The sequence below is a fragment of the Lichenostomus cassidix genome, chromosome 22 (genome assembly GCF_008360975.1).
Source record: "Lichenostomus cassidix isolate B80296 chromosome 22, HeHo_3.0, whole genome shotgun sequence".
In the NCBI taxonomy this organism is placed as follows: domain Eukaryota; kingdom Metazoa; phylum Chordata; class Aves; order Passeriformes; family Meliphagidae; genus Lichenostomus; species Lichenostomus cassidix.
The window spans coordinates 1,736,704-1,761,050 of record NC_139502.1 but is presented as its reverse complement, the minus strand read 5'-3'; the positions used below and the strand labels follow the sequence as shown (position 1 = coordinate 1,761,050).

Genomic DNA, 24,347 nt, shown 5'->3' with positions numbered 1-24,347 from the left:
TGGTTTCACTGCTGGCTTTTTGTGTAACATCACCACGGGCTGAGGTGAAGCCAGGGAGAGCCACCAGAGAGAAAATCAGACAGAACTGAGCCCTAATAAACCTCCAGGGGGTTAATCCAACCCCAAAACACCTCAAAATGGGAAAAAGCAGCTCTGCAGCTCCTCCAGAACCAGGCAGGGATCTCCATCCCCCCTGACTTCCCCAAAATCCGAGGGAAACTCCTGGAATTCGCTGGATTTTCTCTCCAAACTCACACAACCTGACCTCATTCCCCCTCCCCGGGAGGCACGGCGAGAGGCAGTGCCTCCTGTGGGGAACTAAAGCTGCTTTGGGATTATTTCCTGCTCCTGAGTTGTTGGGTTTTTTCTTTCCCCAGCTCACCTTTCCGGTTTGAAGCCCTGGGGGAACTGGGGAGGTGAACTGGAGGTGCTGCCAGCAGGGACTGGTGGCACTGGGATGGGGCTGAGGAGCCCACAGGGGTTGGCTTGGAGCTCCTTTTGTCCTCCTGGATTTAATTCCAGCACTCGGCAAAATTAGAGCTGGAAAGGAGGGGGAAAACTGGGATTCAGGGAATGGGAATTTGGGGATGATAGAGAAGGATTTGGGGAGATCTCAGAGCCTTTCCAGGGTCTAAAGGAGCTCCAGGAGAGCTGGAGAGGGACTGGGGACAAGGGATGGGGACACAGGGAATGGAGACACACTGCCACAGGGCAGGGATGGATGGGATTTGGGAATTAGGAATTCCCAGAGGAGCTGTGGCTGCTCCTGGATCCCTGGGAGTGTCCCAGCCAGGTTGGGATGACCTGGGACAGTGGGAGATGTCAGGATTGGAACTGGATGAGCTTTAAGGTCCTTCCAGCCCAAACCATCCCAGAATTCCATAATCCTGCTCTGCCACTCATCCCTTGCATGCTCTCGGTCAAATCGGTTAATTCTGCTGGCTTTCACCACTGCTTCTGGGTAAATAAATGGCATTTAAAAGGGGATTAAAAGACGGCGAGGAGAAAAGGCTGCAACGGGAAATTCTTTTATTCCGCCAAAACCAGCGCAGCTTTGGGAGCTCGGGACACTTCAGCTCTGAAATGGGCACGGGAGCCTTTTAGCAAACAAACCCAGAATTTTTCAGGGAGGAAAATCCAGCCGGGAGGCAAATCCCACCGGGAGGAAAATCCAGCCGGGAGGAAAATCCCACCGGGAGGAAAATCCCACCGGGAGGCACATCCCACCGGGAGGCAAATCCCACCGGGAGGAAAATCCAGCCGGGAGGAAGATCCCACCGGGAGGAAGACACTTCCAGCCTCCTCCCCACGCTCCCCACGCTCCCCACCGCTCGCTCTCTCCCCGCCATCAGCAGCTCCAGCCCCGGCTGCTGCTATCGGCTCCTCCCGGTGCCCCCCGATATGCCGGGGCGCGGTGTGGGGCGTGGGGCAGCCCAGATAGAGACCCCAAACCCCGCCGCGCCCCGCGGGGCACAGCGCAGGGCTTTCTGCTCGGAAAAACCCAAATGCCGAGCGCCGCTGCGGCTCTTTCTCCCAGTCGCTCCATCGCGGTGTTCCCGGCTTGTCCCGAATTGCTGCTGCAATTGGGGCGCAGAGGGATTTGGGGGTTGGGAAAACCCTTCCTGCTGTGCTCGGAGCATCCCCGGGATTCCAGCCGGAGCACAGCCGGGATGGTGCAGTGCCGCTGGATGAAATTATTCCCAACAATCCATATTCTCTCTGTCCCTTCTTTTTTCTTTTCCTTCCCATTCTTTCCCTTATTCCTTTCATTTTGTCGTTCCCCTTTCCCTTGTTCCTTTCCTCTTATCTTTCCTCTTTCTTTATTCCTTTCCCTTATTCCTTTCCTTTAAACTTTCCCTTTTCCTTATTCCTTTCCCTTATTCCTTTTCTTTTATATTTCCTTTTTTCTTTCCCCTTTCCTTATTCACTTCCCCATTCCTTTTTCATTTCCCCTTTCCTTTCTCCTTTCCTTTATTCCTTCCTTTATTCCTTTCTCCTTTCCCTTATTCCTTTCCCTTATTCCCTTCCTTTTTCCTTTCTCCTTTCTTTCCCCTTTCCTTTCCCTTTTCCTTTCCCTTTTCCTTTCCTTTCCCCTTTCCTTTCCTTTCTCCTTTCTTTCCCCTTTCCTTTTTCTTTCTCCTTTCTTTCCCCTTTCCTTTTTCTTTCTCTTTTCCTTTCCTTTCCTTTCCTTTCCTTTCCTTTCCTTTCCTTTCCTTTCCTTTCCTTTCCTTTCCTTTCCTTTCCTTTCCTTTCCTTTCCTTTCCTTTCCTTTCCTTTCCTTTCCTTTCCTTTCCTTTCCTTTCCTTCCCTTTCCTCTTTTCCCTCTCCTCTCCCGGGATAATTTCCCACCCCAATCTCTCCCATTCCCATTCCCACCGCAGCCGCAGTTTCCCCCACAATCCCTGACTTTATTCCCATTATTTCCCCCTCAGCCTTGCAGGAGGAACTTTTCCCTTCCCGCTCCGCAGAGCGATCTCGGGGCAGGCAGTGCTGCCGCTCGGCGGTGAAACTCAGCAGGTTTCCCTTTCCCTGGGTAGTTTTTTCCTTAAAAAAAAATTTAAAAATTTAAAAAAATTAAAAACTAAAAAATTAAAAAAATTAAAAAAGAAAAAAATTAAAAATTTTAAAATTTAAGAACATTTAAAAATTAAAAAATTTAAAAATTTAAAGACATTTAAAAATTTTAAAATTAAAAATTAAAAATTTAAAAATTTAAAAACGTTTAAAAGTAAAAAAATGTAAAAATTTAAAAATTTAAAAATTAAAAATTTAAAAATTTAAAAATTTAAAAATTAAAAAATTAAAAAAATTAAAATTAAAAAATTAAAAATTAAAATTGAAAATTTAAAAATTTAAAATTTGAAAATTAAAATTTAAAAATTTAAACCAGATTAATATATTTATTCTTTCTATAATAAACATTTATAGATTCCTTACAGGTGCTACAACACCTCTGTATATTTATAATATATATTTCTGTATATTTATAATATATAATATATATGCTGCACATTTATAATAATACATTTCAAAGTATTGATAGCTATAAATTGAATATATTCCAAAGCGTTACGACATCCATAGCTATAAATTTATTCCAAAATATTGACACACTTATAGCTATAAATTGAATATATTCCAAAATGTTGACACATAACTATAAATTCTGTATATATTCAAAAATATTGACACATAGCTGTAAACGGAATATATTCCAAATTATCGCTATAAATTCAATATATAGCTATAAATTAGCTATAAATTCAATATATATTCCAAAATATTGACGCATTTCTAGACCTGAGCTGAACAAATCACAAACTATTGACATGTTTAGAGCTCCCTGTTGGATATTTTCCAAAATATCGACACACTTACAGGTGTACATTTTATGTATTTCAAAATATTGACATTAAATTTTTAGCTACGGATTTTATATATTCCTAGAAATTGGCATATCTGTATTTATATTTATATTTATATTTATATTTATATTTATATTTATGTTTTTTATTTTTATAGATATTTATGTTTATATTTATATATTTATATTTATGTTTTTATTTTTATATATATTTATGTTTATATTCATACTTATATTTATGTTTTTATATTTATATTTATATTTATATTTATATTTATGTTTTATTTTATATATATTTATGTTTATATTCATACTTATATTTATATTTATATTTCTACATTTATATTTATATTTTATTTATTTATTTTTATTCTTATTTGTATATTTATATTTATTTTTATTTTTATTCTTATTTGTATATTTATATTTATATTTATATTTATTTTCATTTATTTGTATATTTATATTTATATTTATATTTATTTTTATTTTTATTTTCATTTTATTTGTATATTTATATTTATTTTTATTTTTATTTTTATTTTATTTGTATATTTATATTTATATTTATTTTTATTTTTATTTTATTTGTATATTTATATTTATCCATTTGTATTTCTAGCCCTGAATTCCCATTTCTGCCGTTTCTATAGCGATTTTTGGCAGTTTTTACCTGCAGCTCACCTGGCCCCGCCTGGCCACGCCCACTTTTATAACCACGCCCACTTTCCCATGACCACGCCCACTTTTATAACCACGCCCACTTTCTATGACCACGCCCCTGGGGTATCCCCGCTGCGTCATGACGTCAGCGCGTGGCGCGTCACGTCCGGCGGCGCACCCGGAAGTGGCGGCGGGCCGGTTGCCATGGGGCAGCTGGGGAGGTGAAGTGAGGGAGAGAGAGAGAGAGAGAGAGAGAGAGAGAATGTCGGGATGGGAACGGGAATTGGGGAATGGGGACGGGAACGGGGAACGGGAATGGGGCTGTGCCAGGAGGCGCGGGGTTCGGGGACCCGCGGGGACTCAGCCGGGCCCGGCGGGTGGCGATGGCCGCGCGGCCTGCAGCAGCTCGCTGTGCTCAGCTCCCTTCCCGTCCCTCTGCCCGTCCCCATCGTGTCCCTGTCCCTGTCCCTGCCCCGCGCGGTGTGTCACCTGCTCGGTGCTTTCGTGGCACCGCGGGCGGGATTGCCCTCGGGGCGGGGCGGGGCGGGCAGGAGGGACACAGTGACACCTCGGGGTGACATTCCTTTATTCCTTCATTCCTTCATTCCTTTCGGAATGTCGCTGCGGCTTTGTTGTGCCACCAGGCGGCACCTCGTGGGGACAGGCTGGGCAGGGACAGCAGAGTGCAGGGACACGGAATCCCGGGATAATCTGGGTGGGAAGGACCTCCAATCCCCTCCGGTGCCACCCCTGCCATGGCAGTGTCACCTCCCACTGTCCCCAAGCCTGTCCAGCCTGGCCTTGGACACTGCAGGGATCCAGAGACAGCACACTTCTCCGGGAATTCCATCCCAACCCCTCCCCACTTCCACAGAGAAATTCTCACAAGGAAAAATTTCATTTTTCCCATTTTCCCAGGCAAAAATTCCCTCCATAACCCAACCTAATTCCCATTTTCCAGCTGAACCCACTTTGTATTTCCATATTTCCCAGCCTGGAGCCAACCCAGCCAGGATTCCACCCTGGGATCTCCCAGCTCTGCTGAGCAAAGCTCTGCTTTCCCCCAGGAGCAGAGCAGGGATGGCTCGGGGAAGGTTGGATGTCCCTTGTCCCTGCGAGGTCACCGGCTGAGCCTCCAGCAGAGCTGCTGCTGCTGCTCGTGTGCCTGAGAGCCCAAATGGGCAGGTGAGGAGCCTAAAATGGGCAGGGGAGGATCCTAAAATTGGGGGGTGAGGATCCTAAATGGGCAGGGGAGGATCCCAAATTGGGGAGATGAGGATCCCAAATTGGGCAGTAAGGATCCCAAAATGGGGAAATGAGGATCCCAAATTGGGCAGGTGAGGATCCTAAAATTGGGGAGATGAGGATCCCAGAATGGGAGATGAGGATCCCAAATTGGGGAAATGAGGATCCCAAATTGGGGGGTGAGGATCCTAAAACTGGGGAGATAAGGATCCCAAATTGGGCAGGTGAGGATCCCAAATTGGGGAAATGAGGATCCCAACTTGGGTGGGTGAGGATCCCAAATTGGGAGATGAGGATCCCAAATTGGGGGAGATGAGGATCCCAAATTGGGCAGGTGAGGATCCCAAACTGGGGAGATGAGGATCCTAAAATGGGGAGATAGGGATCCCAAATGGGCAGGTGAGGATCCCAAAGGAGCTGCAGGATTTTGGGGGATTTTTCCATGTTTTTTTGGGATCTCCAGAAGGTTTTTCTTGGGCTCTCCAAGGGATTTTGGGGTTTTTTTCCATGGTTTCTTTAGGCTCCCCACGAGATTTTGAAGCCCCCAAGGACAGGACACCTCTGGCAATTCCCTCCCAGCAATTCCTCCTGCAGTTGTCACCCCCATCCATCCCTCCCTGACGATCCCCTCTGCATTCCAGGCTCAGCATCTCGTGCCTGCTGCCAGCCTGGTGGCACTTCAGCCTGTCCCCGCTGGGCTGCTCGCGCCTCCTGCACGGCTCCCCGCGGCAGCTGCTGCTGCTGGGCGCTCTGGCTGCCCTCGGGGCGCTGCTGCTCTGCTCCCTGCTGCTGCTCCGCGGGAAACACGGCCGCGACAGGAGCTGGCACAGGTCAGGGGACACGGGGACATGGGGCAGAGGGGCAGAGGGGCACAGGGACATGGGGACAGAGGGACACAGGGACAGAGGGGCAGAGGGACACAGGGACACGGGGACATGGGGCAGAGGGATGGAGAGACACAGGGACACAGGGACAGGAGCTGGCTCAGGTCAGCGGGACACGGGGACAGAGGGGCAGAGGGACACAGGGATGGAAGGGCAGAGGGACAGGGGCAGAGGGACAGGGGGACACAGGGACAGAGAGGCCGAGGGGCGGAGGGACAGAGGGACACAGGGGCAAAGGGGTGGAGGGACACAGGGACAGAGGGACATGGGGACACAGGGACGGAGGGACACAGGGGCGGAGGGGCAGAGTGACACAGGGACAGAGGGGCAGAGGAGCACGGGGGCAGAGGGACAGGGAGACAGAGGGACACAGGGACAGAGGGACACAGGGGCACAGGGACAGAGGGACACAGGGGCACAGGGACAGAGGGACAGAGGAGCACAGGGGCAGAGGGACAGAGGGACACGGGGACAGAGGGACACGGGGACCCAGAGGGGCAGAGGGACCCAGGGGCAGGAGTTCCGTGGGGATGGGGAGGGAGTGGTGGGGAAGGGTTGGTGGGGAAGAGGGAAGTGGAGGTTTGGGGGGAAGGCTTCCATGGGAAAGAGGGAAATGGAGCTCTGGGGGGGAAAGGATTCTGTGGGGAAGAGGGAAATGGAGGTTTGGGGGAAGGAATTCTGTGGAAAAAAGAGGGAAATGGAGGTCTGTGGGGAAAGAATTCTGTGGGGAAGAGGGAAATGGAGCTTTGCAGGAAAAGATTTATATAGAATAGAGGGAGATGGAGGTTTGTGGGGAAAGAATTCCATGGAAAAGAGGGAAATGGAGCTTTGGGGGAAAGAATTCTGTGGGAAAGAGGGAAATGGAGCTCGAGGGGGAAAGAGTTTTGTGGAAAAGAAAAAAATGGAGCTTTGGGGGGGGAAACGGGGAGACAATTCTGTGGAAAAGATGGAAATGGAGCTTTGAGGGGAAAGAATTCCATGGAAAAGAGGGAAATGGAGCTTTGAGGGGAAAGAATTCCATGGAAAAGAATGAAATTTCCTAGAAATTCCATGGAAAAGAATTCGCAGAGGTGGCTGCCCCATCCCTGGAAGTGTCCAAGGCCAGGCTGGAGCCACCTGGGATGGTGGGAGGAGTCCCTGAGGATGGGATTGGATAGGATTTAAGATCCCTTCCCATCCACCTCATCCCAAAATCCTCTACAACCCATCATTCCCCCGGTGGAAAACACCCAACTTCCAGTCTGATTTCACCCAAAACCCATCCTTCCACCCCCAAATTCCCTGCAGCAATCCCCATTTTCCCCCCAGATACCTGGCCAGGGTGACAGACACAGAAGCCACAGACACCAAGAACCCCAACCTGAACTATGGCATCGTGGTGGATTGTGGCAGCAGTGGCTCCAGGATCTTTGTGTACTGCTGGCCGAGGCACAACGGGAACCCCCACGACCTGCTGGACATCAGGCAGATGAGGGACAGCAGCAGGAAACCCGTGGTGATGAAAATCAAACCAGGTACTGGGGAAATAATGGAATTTCTCCGTGATTTCCACTCTTGTTTGTGTTTCCTGCACTGCAGAGTGGCTGGATAAAGGATTTTTCCTTCTTGTGACCATGGAGTGAATGATAGCAGGATTGGTTTCTTTGGGATTGGTTTGCAGGGAGTTTTGGGGAGGTTAAAATCTGAAACAGGGCAGGAGGGAGAGGATTTTCTGTGGATAAAAACCTCCTGGATATTAAACAGATGAGGGAGAGCAGCAGGAAACCCGTGGTGATGAAAATCAAACCAGGTACTGGGAAAATAATGGGATTTCTCTGTGATTTCCACTCCTGACTCTGCTTTCTGCACTGCAGGGTAGATGGATAAAGGGTATTTCCAGCTGCAGGTTTTTTGGGATTGGTTTGCAGGGAGTTTTGGGGAGATTAAAATCTGAAATAGGGCAGGAAGGAGAGATTTTTCCATGGATAAAAACCTGCTGGATATTAAACAGGTGAGGGACAGCAGCATGAAACCCGTGGTGATGAAAATCAAACCAGGTACTGGGAAAATAATGGGATTTCTCTATGATTTCCTCTCCTGACTCTTCTTTCTGCACTCCAGAGTGGCTGGATAGAGGATTTTTCCTTCTTAGAATAGCTGCAGGTTTTTTGGGATTGGTTTGCAGGGAATTTTGGGAAGATTAAAATCTGAAACAGGGCAGGAGGGAGAGGATTTTCCATGGATAAAAACCTCCTGGATATTAAACAGGTGAGGGACAGCAGCAGGAAACCCGTGGTGATGAAAATCAAACCAGGTACTGGGGAAACAGTGGGATTTCTCTGTGGTTTCCACTCTTGTTTGTGTTTCCTGCACTGCAGAGTGGCTGGATAGAGGATTTTTCCAGCTTGGAATAGCTGCAGGTTTTTTGGGATTTGTTTGCAGGGAGTTTTGGGGAGATTAAAATCTGAAATAGGGCAGGAAGGAGAGATTTTTCCACGGGTAAAAACCTCCTGGATATTAAACAGATGAGAGACAGCAGCAGGAAACCCGTGGTGATGAAAATCAAACCAGGTACTGGGAAGAATAATGGAATTTCTCCATGATTTCCTCTCCTGACTCTTCTTTCTGCACTCCAGAGTGGCTGGATAAAGGATATTTCTAGCTGCAGGTTTTTTGGGATTGGTTTGCAGGGAGTTTTGGGGAGGTTAAGTCTGAAATAGGGCAGGAGGGAGAGGATTTTCTGTGGATAAAATCATCCTGGACATCAAGCAGATGAGGGAGAGCAGCAGGAAACCCGTGGTGATGAAAATCAAACCAGGTACTGGGGAAATCATGGGATTTCTCTGTGGTTTCCACTCTTGTTTGTGTTTCCTGCACTGCAGAGTGGCTGAATAAAGGATTTTTTCCAGTTTGGAATAGCTGCAGGTTTCTTTGGGATTGGTTTGCAGGGAGTTTTGGGGAGGTTAAGTCTGAAACAGGGCAGGAGGGAGAGGATTTTCCATGGGTAAAAACCTGCTGGATATTAAACAGATGAGGGACAGCAGCAGGAAACCCGTGGTGATGAAAATCAAACCAGGTACTGGGAAGAATCATTTCCATGTAGGAATTTCTCTATGATTTCCTCTCTAACTGTGCTTCTTGCTCTCCACAGTGTCTGGATAAAGGATATTTCCAGCTGCAGGTTTTTTGGGATTGGTTTGCAGGTGGTTTTGGGGAGGTTAAGTCTGAAATAAGGCAGGAGGGAGAGGATTTTGTGTGGATAAAAACCTCCTGGACATCAAACAGATGAGTTATCTAAAGGAAGAACAGCATCAAATCCTTGTGTTTGAGTTTTAGTGCTCTGTTATAATAATGAATATACTGATTTTTTCAATCCCACGGAATGACCTCTCCCTAATCACAGTTTTCAGTTAACATTAACAGTAATTTTTTAATTCGCAGTGATTTTTTAATTAGCAGTAATTTTAAAACTAACACTCATTTCAATGACAATGTTTAATTTTCAATCCCAGGGATCTCAGAGTTTACCAGCTCTCCCGACAAGCTCAGCGATTACATTTCTAACACTCATTTCAATTCCCATTTTTAATTGTTAATAATTTTCAATCCCAGGGATTTCTGAGTTCGCCAGCTCTCCTGACAAGGTCAGCAAGTACATCTCTAACAATCACTTCAATTCCAATTTTTAATTTTGAATTTTGAATTGTTAATTTTCAATCCCAGGGATCTCAGAGTTCACCAGTTCTCCCAACAAGCTCAGCGATTACATCTCTAACAATCATTTCAATTCTAATTTTTAATTTTTAATTGTTAATTTTAATTCCTGTTTCCCAGGGATCTCAGAGTTCGCCAGCTCTCCCGACGAGGTCAGCGATTACATCACTAACACTCATTTCAATTCCAATTTTTAATTTTAAATTTTAATTCTTGTTTCCCCAGGGATCTGTTTGCCAGCTCTCCCGACAAGCTCAGCGATTACATCTCTAACACTCATTTCAATTCCAATTTTTAATTTTTAATTTGTAATTGTTAATTTTCAATCCCAGGAATCTCAGAGTTTGCCAGCTCTCCCGACAAGCTCAGTGATTACATCTCTAACAATCATTTCAATTCCAATTTTTAATTTTTAATTCCTGATTCCCAGGGATCTCAGGGTTTGCCAGCTCTCCCGACAAGGTCAGCGATTACATCACTAACACTCATTTCAATGACAATTTTTAATTTTTAATATTTAATTTTCAATCCCAGGCATCTCAGAGTTCGCCAGCTCTCCCGACAAGGTCAGTGATTACATCTCTAATCATCATTTCAATTTTTTAATTGTTAATTTTTAATTGTTAATTTTCAATCCCAGGGATCTCAGAGTTCGCCAGCTCTCCCGACAAGCTCAGTGATTTCATCTCTAACACTCATTTCAATTCCAATTTTTAACTTTTAACTTTTAATTTTTAATTTTTAATTGTTAATTTTCAATCCCAGGGATCTCAGAGTTTGCCAGCTCTCCCGACAAGGTCAGCGATTACATCTCTAGCAATCATTTCAATTTTTAATTGTTAATTTTTAATAATTTTCCATCCCAGGGATCTCCGAGTTCGCCAGCTCTCCCGACAAGGTCAGTGATTACATCTCCCCCCTGCTCACCTTCGCTGCCCAGCACGTCCCTCGCTCCAAGCACAAGGAAACTCCTCTCTACATCCTCTGCACGGCAGGCATGAGGATCCTGCCTGAAAGGTGAGCTCCTTCCCTTTCTTTGGGATTTCCAGCAGCAATCCTGGTGGGTTTAACCCTTTTCCTGTGGGATTTCCCAGCCAGCAGAAAGCCATCCTGGAGGATCTGCTCACTGACATCCCAGTGCACTTCGATTTCCTCTTCTCGGATTCCCATGCCGAGGTGATCTCGGGGAAGCAGGAAGGTAGGTGGAGCTTGGGAAAGGAATATTTAGGATTTCCAGGGGATGCTTTGGGGTGGTTTTGTTGTTTTTGCCTTTAATCCCAGAGTGTGGGTTGGGTTAGGAGCTGCTGTGAGCTCCTGATTGGCTAAATACTTGCTAATTAGCCCTGGAAATTGATATTTAATTCATTGAATTTCAATTTCAAATTCAATTCAATTTCATGGAATAGAGTCCATTTCCTCTGGCTTTGAGGAGGGAGGGGGAAGATATCTGGGAAATATTTAGGATTTCCAGGGATGCTTTGGGGTGGTTTTGTTGTTTTTGCCTTTAATCCCAGAGTGTGGGTTAGGAGCTGCTGTGAGCTCCTGATTGGCTAAATACTTGCTAATTAGCTCTGGAAATTGAAATTCATGGAATTGAATCCATTTCCTCTGGCTTTGGGGAGGAAGAAATCTGGGAAATATTTAGGATTTCCAAGGGATGCTTTGGGGTGGTTTTGTTGTTTTTTCCAGTCCTGCTTTGCCTTTAATCCCATTTTCCAATCCTACTTTGCTCAAGAACCTTTAATCCCAAAGTGTGGGTTGGGTTAGGAGCTGCTGTGAGCTCCTGATTGGCTAAATATTTGCTAATTAGCCTGGAAATTAAAATTCAATTCATTGAATTTCAAATTAAATTATTTCAATTTCAAATTCAATTTAATTTCATGGAATTTAATCCATTTCCTCTGGCTTTGGGGAGGGAGGAATCTGGGAAATATTTGGGATTTCCAGGGGATGCTTTCGGGTGGTTTTGTTGGTTTTTTTCAATTCTTTAGTCCCATTTTCCAATCCTACTTTGCTTGAGAATCTTTAATCCCAAAGTGTGGGTTGGGTTAGGAGCTGCTGTGAGCTCCTGATTGGCTAAATATTTGCTAATTAGCCTGGAAATTAAAATTCAATTCATTGAATTAGCCCTGGAAATTGAAATTCAATTTATTGAATTCATTCAATTTCAAATTCAATTTCAAATTCCAATTATTCAATTCAATTTCATGGAATTGATTCCATTTCCTCTGGCTTTGGGGAGGATAAATCCCACCATTCCTGATGGAAGGAGTTTTGCAGGGTGAGATGATTCCTAAAGCAGAGAGATTTGGCTGTGATCACTAAAATCCCTTTAAAAGTTCATTTCCTTCATTTATTTCCTGAATTTTTTTACACATCAAACTGCCTTTAATTCCTTCAGTTAGGAGGAGTTGATGGTCAGGAATTTCTGATTTCTCAGGAATTCTTGATTTCTCAGGAATGTTTAACTCCTAAATTTATTAATAAAATAATTTATAGATATAATAATTTATTATATTAAAATTAATATGATAATTTATTAATTAAATTTATTTATGAAATAAAACCCAGCGATAATCAATTTTAACTCACTTAGAAAAAATAAATTAAAATGTTGAAATTTGCTTTTAAATTCAGAGATTTGATTTTAAGTTCAGTGATTCCTGAAATACCCAGATGTGTTTTTTCCCCCCTGCAGGAGTCTATGCATGGATTGGGATCAACTTTGTCCTGGGCAGATTTGAACACACGGATGATGGTGAGGAATGGGGAATTGGGGCTTCAGCTGGGCAATTCTCACACATTCCCTGATTCCCAGCCATTTTTCCCTCTTTCCTGGGGATTTTTTCCCTTTTTTCCCCAGAGGACAAAGCCACGGTGGAGGTGCACATCCCAGGAAGTGAGCCCAGGGATCACATTTTCCCTCCCTGCCTGTATCCCAGCGATTCCTCCCCATTTCCCATTGATTCCTCCCCATTTCCCAGCAATTCCTCCCCATTTCCCAATATTTTTTCCCCATTTCCCACTATTTTTCCCCTGTTTTCCCAGAGGCTGAGGCCGTGGTGGAGGTGCACATCCCAGGAATGAGCCCAGGGATCCCATTGTCCCTCCCTGGTTGTTTCCCATTGATTTCTCCCTATTTCCCATTGATTTCTCCCTATTTCCCAATGATTTTTCCCCATTTCCCAGTGATTTCTCCCTGTATCCCAGTGATTTCCCTCTGTTTCCCACTGATTTTTTGGTGTTTCCTATTGATTTTTTTCCCCATTTCCTCCTGATTTCTCCCCATTTCCCAATGATTTTTCCCTACATCCCACTATTTTCCCCATGTTTTCCCAGAGGCCGAGGCCATGGTGGAGGTGCACATCCCAGGGAACGAGCCCAGGGATCCCATTGTCCCTCCCTGCCTGTTTCCCATTGATCTCTCCCTGTATCCCATTGATTCCTCCCCATTTCCCAGCGATTCTTCCCCATTTCCCAGCGATTCCTCCCCATTTCCCAATATTTTTTCCCCATTCCCAGTAATTTTTCCCATGTTTCCCCAGAGGCTGAGGCCGTGGTGGAGGTGCACATCCCCGGGAACGAGCCCAGGGATCCCATTTTCCCTCCCTGCCTGTATCCCATTGATTTCTCCCCATTTCCCAATGATTTTTCCCCATTTCCCATTATTTTTCCCATGTTTCCCCAGAGAACAAGGTCATGGTAGAAGAGCACATCCCAGGGAACGAGCCCAGGGATCCCATTTTCCCTCCCTGCCTATATCCCCATGATTTCTCCCCCTTTCCCAGTGATTTCTCCCCATTTCCCAGTGATTTCTCCCCCTTTCCCAGTATTTTTTCCCTGTCTCCTGATGATTTCTCCCCATTTCCCAATGAATTTTCCCCATTCCCAGTAATTTTTCCCATGTTTCCCCAGAGGCTGAGGCCGTGGTGGAGGTGCACATCCCCGGGAACAAGCCCAGGGGTCACATTTTCCCTCCCTGCCTGTATCCCAGTGATTTCTCCCCATTTCCCATTGATTTCTCCCCATTTCCCAATATTTTTTCCCTGTTTCCCACTATTTTTCCCTGTTTCCCCAGAGGCCGAGGCCGTGGTGGAGGTGCACATCCCCGGCAACGAGCCCAGGGATCCCATTTTCCGCAAGAGGACGGTGGGCATTCTGGACATGGGTGGAGTTTCCACCCAGATCGCCTACGAAGTCCCCAAAAGTGTAAGCTTTGCCTCCCCACAGCAGGTCATTATCCGTGCAATTCCCTCTTCCCCTCCTGGGGAATTGTTTTTAATGAGTTTTCCTTTCTTTTCCCCTCCGTTTGGAATCCTCCATCCCATCCCATTCCCCAAGAGAGAGACGATGGCAGCGCGAGCTCTGCACCAGCTAAGGCTTCCTTTGTGTTTTCTTCATCTCCATCCCTCCTAATCTGTCATTTGTTTTTAGTTTTTATTGTCTGTGTGTGTGTTTGGAGAAGTTTGAAACCCCTTAAATGTCCAAAATCTGCTTTAAAACCCCAAAATCCGTGGTGGTTCCTAGATAAAAAATCCCATTAAAATGACTTTTTCCCTTTAATTTTTGGGAGAAACAGAATTATAAATGTCATCAAATTGCTCTGTCCCAAAGTCTTAAATGGAACAGAAATTGCTCCAATTCCACTGAGTTCTGGAGCAATTCCTGGATTTTTCAAGCTGAGCTTCCCATGAAATTAATTGGGAATTCTCTAAAGGGAAAACAGGATCAAATCCCCGTGTTTGGCTCTTAGTTTTCTGTTATAATAATGGATATATTGATTTTTTTAAATCCCATGGAATGGTGTTTTCCTAATCACAGGTTTTAATTAACAGAAGGTGTGAGGAATAATTTGGGTTATTAAAAATCAGATCCAGTCAAATACCAGCTGAGAATAGGGATGAAAATTCTGGCTGTGGGGTGGTTTTATTGGAACATAAATGGGTATAAAATTGGGATTTTGCTCGTGGAAGCTTTCCTGGGAATCAGGATTGGGAGGAGGGAAGGGCTGGGAATCTGAAATTCCAAGATTTTGCTCTTTCTACAAAGTGTTTTTTTAAAAAATGCAGTGGGAGATGATCATTCCCAAGGAAAACTCCTCCGTTTTTCTCTCCCCGTGAAATAATCCTAGTTTTTTCTAAACAAATAACATGGGGGAAGAGAAAAACTCCTGATATATGGATTTAAAGAGCTGTAAATCATTGGAAAATCCTGCCTAGGGCAGTGTGAATTCCCCTGGGAATATCCAAAAAAACCATGGATGTGGATTGATGATCTCACAGATTTCTTTAAACCATTCTGTGGATCAACCCACGAGCACAGGGCCAATTCAAACCCATCCAACACATCCCAAAAAATCCCTTTTTGGGATCTTCCTCACCCCTTTTCCCCCCTGCTTTCCCTGCAGGAGGAAGTGGCCAAGAACCTGCTGGCAGAGTTCAACCTGGGCTGTGATGCTCACCAGACTGAGCACATCTACAGGGTCTACGTGGCAACATTCCTGGGCTTTGGTGGGAATGCAGCTCGGCAGAGGTACCAGGAGAGCCTCTTCTCCAGCATCCTGCTCAGGAACAGGTAGCTGATGAATCCCTGGAAGTGGTCAGGGAGAGGGGAAGGTGGGAGGGGAAAGGTTGGGATGATCCTGGGTGGTGTGGGGAGAGGTTGAGGTGGTTTTTGGGGAAAGGGATGGGAAAGTCTGCAGGGGAATGAGGAGGATTTGTCCTCGGGACAGGGAGTTGTGGGTTCAGCTGGAAAATGGGAATTAGGTTGGGTTGGGAATTTTTCCCTGTGAAAATGGGGAGAATTTCTCTGTCAGGGAGGTGAGAGGCTGGGATGGAATTCCCAGAGCAGCTGTGGCTGCCCCTGGATCCCTGGAAGTGTCCAAGGCCAGGCTGGAGCACCCTGGGGTGGTGGGAGATATCCCTGGAGTGACCCCTGGATATTTTAATGTCCTTCCCACCCAAACCAGTGATTAACAAATGAATAATAACTACAACAAAAATTACAGCAATAAAATTTCCTATCATCAGTCTGAATTTCCCCCCATTCTCTGAGCAATCCTGAGGTTCTCCAGGTGAGGCTGCTCCTGCTGGAGCTCAGGGATATCCCTGAGCTGCTGGATATCCCTGAGTTTTTGGATATCCTGAGCAGTTGGACATTCCTGAGCTGCTGAACATTCCTGAGCTGTAGGATATCACTGAGCTCTTGGATATCCATGAGCAGTTGGATATCCCTCAGTTTTTGGATATCCCTGAGCTGTTGGATATCCTGATCTGTTGGATATCCCTGAGTTATTGGATATCCCTGAGTTGTTGAATATTTCCAAGCAGTTGGATATCCCTGATCTGTTGGACATTCCCAAACTGCTGCATATTCCCAAACTGTTGGGATATCCTTGAGCTCTTGGATATCCCATAACTGTTGAATACTCCCAAGCTGTTCCACATTCCCAAGCAGTTGGGATATCCCTGATCTGTTGGACATTCCCAAGCTCTTGGGATATCCCAATCTGTTGCACATTCCCAAACTGTTCCACATTCCCAAGCTGTTGGGATATCCCTGATCTGTTGGATGTTCCCAAACTGTTTCACATTCCTAAGCAGTTGGATATCCCTGAGCTGCTGGATATCCCTGATCTGTTGGGCATTCCCAAGCTCCTGCATGTTCCCAAGCTGTTGGGATATCCCTGATCTCTTCCACACTCCCAAGCAGTTCCACATTCCCAAGCTGTTGGGATATCCCTGAGCTGCTGGATATCCCTGAGCTCTTGGATATCCCATAGCAGTTGCACATTCCCAAGCTGTTGGATATTCCTGATCTGGTGGACATTCCCAAGCTGTTCCACATTCCCAAGCAGTTGGGATATCCCCAATCTGTTGGACATTCCCAAGCTGTTGGATATTCCTGATCTGGTGGACATTCCCAAGCTGTTCCACATTCCCAAGCAGTTGGGATATCCCCAATCTGTTGGACATTCCCAAGCAGTTGGATATCCCTGATCCCTTGGATATCCCATAGCAGTTGCACATTCCCAAGCAGTTGGGATATCCCCGATCCGTTGCACATTCCCAAGCAGTTGGATATCCCCAATCTCTTCCCCATTCCCAATCTCTTCCCCATTCCCACCCCTCTCTCCCCTGTCCCCAGAGCCCTGGGCACTCAGACCGGCCTGAGCCGGGACTCTCCCCTGGCTGACCCCTGCCTGCCGCGGGACGCGCAGGACGAGCTGCAGCAGGACGGGCTGACGCTGCACCTGCGCGGCTCGGGGGACTTCCAGCAGTGCAGGGAGCTGCTGCAGCCCCTGCTGAACAAAACCAACGAGACGCAGACCTCGCTGAACGGCGTCTTCCAGCCGCCCCTGCGCTTCCCCAGCAGCGAGTTCTACGGCTTCTCCGAGTTCTACTACTGCACCGAGGATGTGCTGCGCATGGGCGGCGAGTACAATGCCGCCAGGTTCCTCAGAGCTGCTAAGGTAAGGGAAAAGAGAGATTCCTTAATTTGAAATGAGGAGTTACAGTGCTGCCAGGTTCCTCAGAGCTGCTAAGGTAAGGGAAAAGAGACATTTCTTAATTTGAAACGAGGAGTTACAGTGCTGCCAGGTTCCTCAGAGCTGCTAAGGTAAGGGAAAAGAGACATTTCTTAATTTGAAACGGGGAATTACAACGCCGCCAGGTTCCTCAGAGCTGCTAAGGTAAGGGAAAAGAGAGATTTCTTAATTTGAAACGAGGAATTGCAATGCTGCCAGGTTCCTCAGAGCTGCTAAGGTAGGGAAAAAGAAATTTCCCTAATTTCAAACAATGAGTTACAATGCTGCCAGGTTCCTCAGAGCTGCTAAGGTAAGGGAAAAGAGAGATTCCTTAATTTGAAACGAGGAGTTTCAATGCTGCCAGGTTCCTCAGAGCTGCTAAGGTAAAAATAAAGAGAAATTTCTTAATTTGAAACAAGGAATTTCAATGCTGCCAGGTTCCTCAGAGCTGCTAAGGTAAGGAAAAAGAGAGATTCCTTAATTTGAAATGAGGAATTACAATGCTGCCAGGTTCCTCAGAGCTGCTAAGGTAAAAATAAAGAGAAATTCCTTAATTTGAAACGAGGAGTTACAGTGCTGAGAAGTTCCTCAAAGCTGCTAAGGTAAAAATAAAGAGAAATTTCTTAATTTGAAACAAGGAGTTACAATGATGCCAAGTTCCTCAGAGCTGCTAAGGTAACGGAAGAAGAGAAATTTCTTAATTTGAAATGAGGAATTGCAATGCTGAAAAGTTCCCTAAAGCTGCTAAGGTAAAAATAAAGAAATTTCCCTAATTTCAAGCAAGGAATTACGATGCTGCCAAGTTCCTCAAAGCTGCTAAGGTAAGGAAAAAGAGAGATTTCTTAATTTGAAACGAGGAGTTACAGTGCTGAGAAGTTCCTTAAAGCTGCAAAGGTAACGAAAAAAGATCAATTTCCTAATTTCAAACAAGGAATTGCAATGCTGCCAAATTCACTAAAGCTGCAAAGGTAAAAAAAAAAGAGAAAAATGTTCCTAGTTTCAAACATTATTTTTTGTTATTTTTTGCCTTTTGCCAAAATTCCAAGCGTGGATCAAAATATCACCAGGAAATTTGGGATCTGCCTTTTTTCCAGTGCAAGCAGCTGTTATGTTTTGCCTTTTTCCAAAATTCCAAGTGTGGATCAAAATATCACCAGGAAATTTGGGATCTGCCTTTTTTCCATTGCAACCAGTTGTTATTTTTTGCCCTTTTTCCAAATTTCCAAGCATGGATCAAAATATCACCACCAAATTTGGGATCTGCCTTATTTCCAGTGCAAGCAGCTTTTATTTTTTTGCCTTTTCCCAAATTTCCAAGCATGGATCAAAACATCACCACGAATTTTGGGATCTGCCTTTTTTCCAGCCCAACCAGCTTTTATTTTTTGCCTTTTCCCAAAATCCCAAGCACGAATCCAAACATCACCCCCAACTTCAGGCTCTGCCTTCTCCCCACCTGCTATTTTTTTGCCTTCTCCCATTTCTGACCACTTTCTCTGTAAGCATTCTCCTCCTCCAGGCAGAAACCAAACTGCAATAATCCCTTTTTCCCCGTTTTCCTTTTGTTTTCCCCTGGTTTTTGCAGGATTACTGTGCCACGCGGTGGGCGGTGCTGCGGGAGCGCTTTGACCGCGGGCTGTACGCCTCCCACGCCGACCTGCACCGGCTCAAGTGAGAGTTTGTTGGGCAGCAAAGTCCTGCTGAGCTCCTGCCAGGGCTGGGCTGGTGTTTGGGGTTGTTGGGAGAGGGAAAATTGGGAAAAGTGCGGGGGTGGGCTGGGGGGGAGGAAAGGCTGGGCTGGGGTTGTGATGTGCTCTCTGAGTGATCCCATTGTCCCTGAGTGATCCCATTATCCCTGAGTGATCCCATTGTCCCTGAGTGATCCCATTGTCCCTGAGTGATCCCATTGTCCCTGAGTGATCCCGTTATCCATGACTGACCCCATTGTCCCTGAGTGATCCCATTATCCCTGAGTGATCCCGTTATCCCTGAGTGACCCCATTGTCCCTGAGTGATCCCATTATCCCTGAGTGATCCCGTTATCCATGACTGACCCCATTGTCCCTGAGTGATCCCATTATCCCTGAGTGATCCCACTGTTCCTGAGTGATCCCACTGTTCCTGAGTGATCCCCTTGTCCCTGACTGATCCCCTTAACCCTGTTTGATTCCACTCTCCCTGACCCCATTATCCCTGACTGATCCTATTCTCCCTGACTGACCCCATTATCCCTGAGTGATCCCACTGTTCCTAACTGATCCCACTGTTCCTGACCCCATTATCCATGACTGATCCCACTGTTCCTGACTGATCCCACTGTTCCTGATCCCATTTTTCTTGGCTGATCGCACTCTCCCTGATCCCACTGTTCATGAGTGATCCCACTGTCCCTGACCCCTTTATCCTTGACTGATCCTACTGTTCCTGGGTGATCCCACTGTCCCTGACTGATCCCATTGTTCCTAACTGATCCCACTGTTCCTGACCCCGTTATCTCTGGCTGATCCCACTCTCCCTGACTGATCCCACTCTCCCTGACTGATCCCATTCTTCCTGACTGATCCCACTACTCCTGACCAATCCCACTGTTCCTGAGTGATCCCATTGTCCCTGACTGATCCCGTTATCCCTGTTTGATTCCACTCTCCCTGACCCCATTATCTCTGGCTGATCCCACTCTCCCTGATCCCATTATTCCTGACCAATCCCACTATCCCTGACTGATCCCACTGTGCCTGACTGATCCCACTCTCCCTGACCCCATTATCCGTGACTGACCCCATTATCTCTGGCTGATCCCACTCTCCCCGATCTCGTTATCCCTGACTGATCCCACTGTTCCTGAGTGATCCCATTATTCCTGGCTGATCCTACTCTCCCTTACTGATCCCATTCTCCCTGAATGATCCCAGTGTTCCTGACCGATGCCATTATCCCTGACCGATCCCACTGTCCCTGACCCCATTATCCCTGACTGACCCCGTTATCTCTGGCTGATTCCACTGTCCCTGATCCCATTATCCTTGACCAATCCCACTGTTCCTGAGTGATCCCATTATTCCTGGCTGATCCCACTCTCCCTGACCCCATTATCCCTGACTGATGCTGCTGTCCCTGACCACATTATCTCTGGCTGACCCCACTGTCCCGGACTGATCCCACTGTTCCTGAGTGATCCCATTGTCCCTGACTGATCCCATTATCCCTGGCTGATTCCACTCTCCCTGACCCCATTATCCCTGGCTGATCCTACTCTCTCTGACCCCATTATCCCTGATCCCACTGTTCCTGACCAATCCCACTCTCCCTGGCCCCACTCTCCCTGACTGACCCCACTCTCCCTGACCCCATTATCCCTGTCTGATCCTACTCTCCCTGACCCCATTATCTCTGGCTGACCCCACTCTCCCTGACCGATCCCACTCTCCCTGACAATCCCTCTCTCCCTGATCCCATTCTCCCTGACCAATCCCACAGTCCCTGGCTGACCCCACTCTCCCTGACCCCATTATCTCTGGCTGACCCCACTCTCCTTGACCAATCCCACTCTCCCTGACAATCCCTCTCTCCCTGATCCCATTATCCTTGACCAATCCCACTCTCCCTGACAATCCCTCTCTCCCTGATCCCATTATCCTTGACCAATCCCACTCTCCCTGGCCCCACTCTCCCTGGCTGATCCCATTCTCCCTGATCCCATTATCCCTGACAATCCCACTCTCCCTGATCCCATTATCCTTGACCAATCCCTCTCTCCCTGGCTGACCCCACTCTCCCTGATCCCATTATCCCTGACAATCCCTCTCTCCCTGACCCCATTCTCCCTGGCTGACCCCTCTCTCCCTGACCCTCTCTCCCCAGGTACCAATGTTTCAAGTCCGCCTGGATGTTTGAGGTTTTCCACCGCGGCTTCTCCTTCCCCGAGAGCTACAGCAGCCTCAAGACAGCGCTGCAGGTCTATGACAAGGAGGTGCAGTGGACCCTGGGAGCAATCCTCTACAGGACCCGCTTCCTGCCCCTCAGGTACCCCAAAAAACCCAGAAAAACGGGTTTTTTAGGGTTTAAAACCTCCCTTGATTTCCTTCATGCACCTTTTAGGAAAAGGGTGGGAGGGAGGAGGATTGGCACTGAGATCTTCCCATGGAATGGGAGACTTGCCCAGAGAAAGGGAGAAAAAACTTCCCCTAGAATGAGGGAGTTTTGTTCTAGGAAAAAAAATTGATGGCAGTTTTTCCCCTCCAACAATTCTGGGAGGGAATTTCGGGAAGGGAAATTGGGGAACTGCTCCCTCAACTTGCAGTTTTTGGGGTTAAAATCCTCTCCCACAGTTTTGGGAAGGAGAATTTCAGGAAGGGAAATTGGGGAATTGCTCCCTCAACTTGCAGTTTTTAGGGTTAGAGGTTTAAAATCCTCTCCCACAATTTTGGGAGGGAATTTTGGGAAGGGAAACTGGGGAATTGCTCCCTCAGCTTGTGGTTTTTAGGGTTAGGATTTGAGTTTTAAAAAATACAAACTCTGATTCCCATCCTGAGCCAAACCAGAAATCTCCCATGGAATTGGAGACTTCCCTAGAAAAAGGGAGAAAAAACTTCCTCTAGAATGAGGGAATTTTGTTCTAGGCAAAAAAATTGAAGGTGATTTTTCCCCTCCAACAATTTTGGGCAGGAGAATTTTGGACAGGGAAATTGGGGAACTACCCCCTCAACTTGCAGTTTTTGGGGTTAAAATCCTCTCCCACAGTTTTGGGAAGGAGAATTTCAGGAAGGGAAATTGGGGAATTGCTCCCTCAACTTGCAGTTTTTAGGGTTAGAGGTTTAAAATCCTCTCCCACAATTTTGGGAGGGAATTTTGGGCAGGGAAACTGGGGAATTGCTCCTTCAACTTGCAATTTTTAGAGTTAGGATTTGAGTTTTAGAAAAAACAAGTTCTGATTCCCATCCTGAGCCAAACCAGAAATCTCCCTAGGAATGGGAGACTTGCCTAGGAAAAAGGAGAAAAAACTTCCTCTAGAATGAGGGAATTTTGTTCTAGGCAAAAAAATTGAAGGTGATTTTTCCCCTTCAACAATTCTGGGAGGGAATTTTGGGCAGGGAAATTGGGGAATTGCTCCCTCAACTTGCAGTTTTTAGGGTTAGGGGTTTAAAATCCTCTCCCACAATTTTGGGAAGGGGAATTTCAGGCAGGAAAATTCAGGAACTGCTCCCTCAACTTGCAGTCTTTAGGGTTAGGATTCAAATTTTAAAAAACGAGATTTAACAAAACCCAGGCTCTAATTCCCACCCTACACCAAACCACCCCCAAAACCCCCAAAAAAACCCAAAATCCCCCAAAAAACCCCCCAAAAAACCCCTAAAATCCCCCAAAAACCCCAAAATCCCCAAAACCCAAAAACCCCAAAACCCCAAAACCCCCAAAATCCCCACCCCAAAATCCCCAAAACCCCCAAAAACCCCCAAAACCCCCCAAAAACCCCTAAAATCCCCAAAACCCCTAAAATCCCCAAAAAAACCCCAAAATCCCCAAAACCCCAAAACCCCCAAAAAACCCCTAAAATCCCCAAAACCCCAAAAACCCCTAAAATCCCCAAAACCCCCAAAATCCCCAAAAAACCCCCTAAAATCCCCAAAAACCCCCAAAACCCCCAAAACCCCCAAAACTCCAAAACCCAAAACCCCCCAAAACCCCAAAAAACCCCCAAAACCTCCCTCTCCTCTCCCCCAGGGACATCCAGCAGGACAATTTCCGCGGCATCCACTCTCGCTGGAGGAGTTTCTCCTTCGTCTACAACCACTACCTGTTCCTGGCTTGCTTCCTGGTGGTTCTGCTCTCCATCCTGCTCTACCTGCTGCGCCTGCGCCGCATCCACCGCCGCCGCTGCCACTGCTCCTCCTCCCCTGCGCTCTGGGGGGAGCAGGGATTGCCTCCCCAAAAAATCCCAGCCCCTCTCTGAGCTTTTGGGATGGGGAACAGTCTGGATTTGGGACAGGGAGAGTGGAAAGAAAAAGCCATTTTTTGCCTCAGGGTTTCTTTGGTTTGATTTTTTTTGATTTTTTTTTCCGTCCCCTTCGAAGGTGTTGGAGGAGGAGAATTTTGGGTTTGGGAAATCCAGGAGGATGGAGGGAAAAAGAAATGAGAGGGGAAAAAAATGCCCAAAAGATGACTTTGCTGGGAATTTGGCACTTTGTGTGTGTTGGAGGTGAAGAGGAAGAGTGTGAATTCCAGCTTTGGGAAATCCTGGGAGGATGGAAGGAAAAAAAAAGACTTTGCTGGGAATTTTGCACTTTGTGGAGGTGAAGAGGAAGAGTGTGAATTCCAGCTTTGGGAAATCCTGGGAGGATGGAGGAAAAAAAATGCCCAAAAAAAGACTTTGCTGGGAATTTTGTGCTTTGTGGAGGTGAAGAGTGTGAATTCCAGCTTTGGGAAATGCTGGGAGAATGGAGGAAAAAAGAAATGACTTTGCCAGGAGGGAAAAAATGCCAAAAAAAATGACTTTGCTGGGAATTTTGCACTTTGTGGAGGTGAAGAGGAGGAGTGTGAATTCCAACTTTGGGAAATCCTGGGAGAATGGAAGGAAAAAAAATGACTTTGCTGGGAATTTTGCACTTTGTGAAGAGGTGAAAAGTGTGAATTCCAGCTTTGGGAAATCCTGGGAGGATGGAGGAAAAAAAATGCCCAAAAAAAGACTTTGCTGGCAATTTTGCACTTTGTGGAGGTGAAGAGTGTGAATTCCAGCTTTGGGAAATCCTGGGAGAATGGAGGAAAAAAAAATGACTTTGCCAGGAGGGAAAAAATGCCCAAAAAATAACTTTGCTGGGAATTTTGCTCTTTGTGGAGGTGAAGAGGAAGAGTGTGAATTCCAACTTTGGGAAATCCTGGGAGAATGGAGGAAAAAAAATGCCCAAAAAAAGACTTTGCTGGGAATTTTGCACTTTGTGAAGAGGTGAAAAGTGTGAATTCCAGTTTTGGGAAATCC

At 46.2% G+C, this 24,347-nt stretch overlaps 1 protein-coding gene and 1 long non-coding RNA gene across 2 annotated transcripts; one reads left to right on the top strand and one right to left on the bottom strand.

Annotated features, from left to right (window-relative positions):
• The first annotated feature begins 5,342 nt into the window (after nucleotides 1–5,342).
• Nucleotides 5,343–23,394, top strand: ENTPD4 (ectonucleoside triphosphate diphosphohydrolase 4). The gene is made up of 13 exons (XM_085080476.1): nucleotides 5,343–5,364; nucleotides 5,475–5,496; nucleotides 5,914–6,102; nucleotides 7,465–7,670; nucleotides 10,716–10,866; nucleotides 10,944–11,047; nucleotides 12,548–12,607; nucleotides 13,928–14,058; nucleotides 15,257–15,423; nucleotides 16,996–17,320; nucleotides 18,960–19,045; nucleotides 21,236–21,397; nucleotides 23,096–23,394. Exons 1-13 carry the CDS (start codon nucleotides 5,343–5,345, stop codon nucleotides 23,322–23,324), a joined length of 1,854 nt encoding a protein of 617 aa, XP_084936602.1. The 3' UTR covers nucleotides 23,325–23,394.
• Nucleotides 7,878–8,585, bottom strand: LOC146428019 (uncharacterized). Its single transcript, XR_014856197.1, has 2 exons — nucleotides 8,509–8,585; nucleotides 7,878–7,991 (listed from the first exon to the last, which is right to left on the bottom strand). It is a non-coding gene; the product is annotated as an uncharacterized LOC146428019 (long non-coding RNA).
• Nucleotides 23,395–24,347: the final 953 nt, after the last annotated feature.